The 5,699-nt window shown below is 40.7% G+C and overlaps 1 protein-coding gene across 1 annotated transcript; it reads right to left on the bottom strand.

Annotated features, from left to right (window-relative positions):
* Positions 1–588: 588 nt before the first annotated feature.
* Positions 589–5,462, bottom strand: LOC117487649 (high affinity choline transporter 1-like). The gene is made up of 8 exons (XM_034136288.1): positions 5,215–5,462; positions 4,691–4,804; positions 4,006–4,161; positions 3,633–3,781; positions 3,035–3,178; positions 2,539–2,692; positions 2,201–2,418; positions 589–1,543 (listed from the first exon to the last, which is right to left on the bottom strand). The coding sequence occupies exons 1-8, from the start codon at positions 5,396–5,398 to the stop codon at positions 992–994; spliced, it is 1,671 nt and encodes a 556-aa protein (XP_033992179.1). The 5' UTR covers positions 5,399–5,462; the 3' UTR covers positions 589–991.
* Positions 5,463–5,699: the final 237 nt, after the last annotated feature.

Raw genomic sequence — 5,699 nt, 5'->3', positions numbered from 1 at the left:
TCTTAAGTAACCTTTAGCTGGCATTGTTTTTCCTGTCCCAATATCCCCTTTGCATTTGCCATTATCACAAAGGTAAGTAAGTGGTGAAAGTAAACTTACACAGACACAAACAGAAGATTGTCCGATAGTTGGTTGCTGTTTAGTCAGTGATTTATTGAAATTCTTACAACACCAATTTTTGTTTTCTGCCAGCGAGTTGTTAGGTGGTTGCTTTGTGGTCTCTTGCAGTTAGCATCTAAAGCGTGGCTGTATCTGTTAGCGCTTGTTGCAGCCTCTGGTAAGAACTGTGTGCTCTCTCTACCTGTTCCCCTTCCTTTCCGGTCACCTATGGCCCTATTTATACACCCTTGTGAAGCTAATCACTGAAGCCAAGTGTTCAAAATAATATTGCATGATAAATCAAAACAAAATACGGTATTATAATATGCCAACAATAAACATTGCTGTTTCAAAGCACCAGTGCTCTCTCTATGGTCAGATAGTCTTTGTCTATCTCCTGTATGAATTTCAGATAATCATTCCCATTTAAAGTGTGTTTAACTGAGTCCGTCATCGATTATTATCCTCCATTTTCAAGACAGTGGAACGTTCAGCAATGGATTTTGCTTGATTCATTTCATTGTATGTCATTTGTATTGTCCTTTGACTTCATTAGCTCTTTCAGTCTAACCATTGACCTAGCTTGTTTGCATTTTAAGAAGCTTGTTTTCTGACAGTCTTCAATGAACAATCCCCAGCCTTTGGCAGTGTGTTAAGTCATTTCTTCATCCTTTTCAGAAAACTTTTGGCCATCTTGTAATGAAATTGACTTGACACCAGACATAAGGACATTATAGTTCACTGTCCCTTTTAGACTCTCTGGCATGATCCTGGAAAAAAAGACGTGTGCCGGCAGCACGGACTATCATTTTACAATGTTTGGTCTTAAAGTAGAGACAATAGCTAAAGCATCACACAAAACATTATAGATTAGCATTAAATCATCTCTTTTTCAATCCTGCAGATTTGTGGTCAACATCAACTCAGTCTCTTTCTGAGATTCCTCCTCCTTTTCTGTTTTGGTGTTATCATTGATCATTAGCATTCGTTTCTTCTGTGGTTTGTGGGTTTTCACTTTAAATACGTCCCACCTTTCAGGAATCAGTCCTTTATCGAAGAGCAGTGAAAATAGATAGGAGAACAACAAAGTGGCAAACATGTTGGACAACATGCAGATCGTCTGTACAGGAGAGCGCTGGACATATATGCCGTTTTCAAGAGTGGAACCTGGAAAGTGGAGAACAATGGGTAACCCAAATGACGGCTCGCCGCTCAGCACTCTTAAAAAAAGTCCAACCAGCAAGCCAATAATGGAGCCGTATCCGTTGGAGATATTGAAGAAGAGGACGCAGGTGAGTTGAGGAAACATGAAAATGTAAGTTATGCTAGAGCCCAGGATCCAGAAAACCATGATGCTGTTGTTTAGGAAGGTGAGTGCAGTGCCAGCCAAGCCCACCAACACCACAGTGGCCCGGATCACCCACTGGAGCTCCCTACCCGATGCCTGCAGAGGGAAAAAGCTCAAACTGAAATAAACTAGAAAAGTGCATTCAGGAGGATCACCAGGTCTGGTGTGTCTCTCCTCAAACACAAAGACAAGTTATGACAAAATGTCCCTCCCTGCTGCAAGTTAGGATGGCAGTGAAGATGACAGCCAACAGGGATTGATTCACCTCTTATCCTGCCTTTTTATTTAGTTGATCATAAGAGATCGGGTATGGAAATAATTAGCAAATGCTCCAGTTTAAGTTGAGACCAGGATTTTCTATGAATGTCTGTTTTTGAGCCATGACAATCATAAACAATATTTTACCGACAGATAAGTTAAGGCTTGTTTATAGCCCAGCTAATGCTGGAAATGCCTTTTGATACATTAGTTATTGATCTCTGCGGCCATTACTGGATACTTAGGAAGAGTGAGGAATCAGTAGTCAATGACTGTATAAATCAGTCCTTAAAATAGGTTTTTCAATAACTGTGAATCACTGCAACCACAAGAGGTCTTAGAGCATACAGTCACAAATGAAAGCAAAACATATGAGGCTGATGGGTCAAATAGTATGCAAAACAGATGCATGCACACCGACAACCAAACTCATAATCTCGCCTCCAGTGGAGATAACAACCACAACTCTATTCTTCCCCTCAGGTCTCCTCTTACCTTGGTCCTCAGGATGTTCTTATAGATGTTGGATGAGAAGATGGAGGCGGCTGATAACAGAGCGGAGTCTGTTGATGACATCACGGCAGCAGCTATAGCTCCGATGCCGATGATGGAGATGTAGTTTGGGGTGAGGTGCTGCAGAGCAATGGGCAGAATCTGACTGGCCTCTCCTCGCGCGTATGGGGACGGGGAGCCGTACAAGGTAGAGTTCCAGTCTGACACCAATAATGTGACATCAATTAGCATAGTCTCTCTATCTTATATTTAGTTATAAATGGGGTTCCTCTATCAACTAGATCAACAGTAGGTGATATGTTTTCTGTTTCTTGCTGTACCTGTTGATGCTGCGACTGCTCCAATAAGACAGGATGGGATTCCCAGAATAATGACTAGGGGTGCCGCAGTGAAGCAAGCTATCCTGGCTGTGGTTGAGGAGGCGGCTGACAGGGTCCTCTGGTGGAAGCTCTGATACCCAAGGTTACCAAAAGTCTCGGAAAACAGAAATAAAACCTGTTTTAACAATACTGTCCTCATTCCCAATACTGTATGTCAGATAAACTGTATTGGTATTACTATAAAGTAATAAAAAGAAAACAATTTTTTGGATAAAAATGTGACTTAGGTCATGCCCACTATGGCAATAATTCATTTACCAGTCTACAAACTGGCCACTTTTAAAACAAATGTTGCCTTTATTTGCATATAATAATCTTGTCTTGTTTCACCTTTAATAATTACAAATGTTGAAAAAAATATCTATCTATCCATCATTCATTCTAGTTTTTACGCTTATTCTTTTACTACTGTGACCTGTCAAAATGTATTCCTTACCAATAATAAGAAATTATCAATCCACCTCCACGCTCTGTCTTTATCCACTGAACCAATCCAGGGGGCCTGGTAGGTGAAGTTTAAAGCAGTCTTGGTGATGTCAGTTGAATGAGGACTCATCAGGATAAATGGGACACATAGCCACTACAGAAAAAGAAAATCAGCCACTGATTTAAAAATGTTAAAACGTACATGACTTGATGAAGTAAGCTGGTCTAAAACATGCTTCCTGTCAAAGGTTCTGAAAAGCTGGCATTTATTTCCAGTAGACTAGTTACTGTAATGCATATTGTTTAAATCTGTAAATGGCTCTCATTCCTACATTATTGACATGCTTCCTTTTTACGTTATTACCTTTTTTATTGTACTACCTTTTTATGTTCTTATCTTGTTTGTCATGAAGGATCTTTGTCTATTTTTTATTTATTTATTGTTTTTGAAACACATTGGGCTTCATTGACTCAAGCCAAATCCCTACAGACTGAGGTATTGCCTCCCTTATATTTCCAGCAACAGACTATTCTGTAACAAACTTTAAGTTTTTTCAGTCGATTTGCCTCATAAAAAGCTGTTGAAGAACTTCAAGTGAAGAACTCACTAAACTGAGGAATATGAGGGTAAGCTGTATGACGTCTGTGTAGGCTACAGAGTAGAGGCCTCCCAGCAGTGTGTAAATGATGGCTACTGCGGCAGAGATCCAAATGCAAACGGTATAGTCCAAATCCAACACCACACTCATTGTTGCACCTATAAAAAAGGTAACACAATTACATACAGGCAGACTCATATGCAAATATAATGCATTCATTATCAGTTATAAGTTACGCTGGTGCATAACACCAGGCTTGTCAGTTTGTTGGTAGCAAGAATTCATGTATGTTTTGTCATGGTGCAATAGTCAAATAATTGTAGGAATTACAAAAAAGTTATTTTTGCAAAATGGGACTTTTAATGTAAACTGTTTGACTTACCTAAACCAATAAGAGTTGTTGTAACCCATAGTATGTCGCATATCAGCAGTACAATGGCCAGAACTCCACTTATTACATTTCCATACTTGATCTGGAACGGGTCCATCATTGTCACATATTTTTTGTCTCTCATCGGCTTGGCAAAGAAAAGTCCACCTTAACGTTGAACCACAAAAGAGAAACAGATCTGTGTCATTTGTTCTTAACTGATTTACCATTACATTTCAACTGCATTGCAATAGACTCCTAGATTGTGAAACAGCACCACTATCAGGTTGGTCCCCTTCATTGACCGTTTTATATCCAGACTGAAAAACATATTTATACTCTTGTGTATTGTAACGTCCTGATGTGGCGGATTGGGATCATAACTATGCGTTGTTCATTTGTGCATTTATTGGACTGAACAGTAATAAGGTCAATGTAGGTTGTTTTCAAATGTGCTTTGAAAATAAATGTGACTTGCATTGATGTAACTTGTTGACATTATTATGTCCTACCAACAATGAAAGCGAGGCCTGATGATTTCCTGAGGAGTCACTTTCGAGACCCCATTTTGTTCTATACATGCTTCCTTGGGCCAAATAATTTAAACATTTCCTCCCACTGTAATGTCGATGACACACAGCTTTTGTATAGCAATATGGTCAATGCGGGTTGACTTATTGCCATTTTTATGTCTTACCAACAATGAAAGAGAGGGCTACTGCTACTGGTATGACAGCCCAGGCCAGCCCCATGGTTGGAGTGTACACTACCTCTGTCAGCCCGACGATAAAGCCCCCTCCAACAGATGTAGCTGTTGGTCACACACACGGTCACACACACACGGTCACACACACACACACACACACATCACCCTGAAGGTTTACAATTACAGTCTTGAGTACCTTCCTTGAGCTCCTCCACTACATTTTGGAAGCCAATATTTATACTTTTCACTACATACATTTGAGAACTTTAGTTACTTTGTCAATTTAGATTATTGCAAAATATAATTTAACAATTAAATGATAAGGTATAAGTAAATATCTGAATACTTTTTTCACCACTAGTGAGACATAATACTGTGTCCATACTTTTTTTTTTTTTTTTTTTTAATTGCATGTGAAAATTCATGATCAAATTGATAGATTTTGTTTATTTAAAATGCATCTAGATGTCATCAAACTACTTATTTGAATACTTTATTTGTAACCCCCCACTCACCTGTCATGGTGAAGATTCCCACCACCAGGCTGATCCCTCTGTTCCCCAGCAGAGTGATCTCTGTAATGTCCGCCTGGCTGCTCTTCTTCAGTCGATTGGACTTCATGGAGGCCCAAATGCCGGTGCCCAGCACCAGCAGGTAGAAGAGCACCATCACCACGAGTCCTGGGATGTTCAGACTCATCGTGCACGACTGACGGACTGATTGAAGAACTGTTGCTCCAACCGACCCCTTCAAACTCACTGACTGTGTGTCCAAACAAGCTGAAATGAATTCCAGTTATAGCAGGGGTGATTGTGACGGCCCCAGAGCCTTTGTGCAGGTGTGTTGCCACCGGGTCCGTCTGCGGCGCGTTACGGACGCGTTACGGCTGCGCCGCGGTGCTCAAGGTGATCGCGGCCACTCTAGTCAATGGGTGCTATTCCACCACACGCGGCGCGTTACGGCTCAGACGCGTCCCAGAAGTGTCCCTGAAGCGGCTCGG

This window comes from Trematomus bernacchii, unplaced genomic scaffold (assembly GCF_902827165.1).
Source record: "Trematomus bernacchii unplaced genomic scaffold, fTreBer1.1, whole genome shotgun sequence".
In the NCBI taxonomy this organism is placed as follows: domain Eukaryota; kingdom Metazoa; phylum Chordata; class Actinopteri; order Perciformes; family Nototheniidae; genus Trematomus; species Trematomus bernacchii.
The sequence above is the reverse complement of the archived record's forward strand: the minus strand, read 5'-3'. Positions and strand labels throughout refer to the sequence as shown.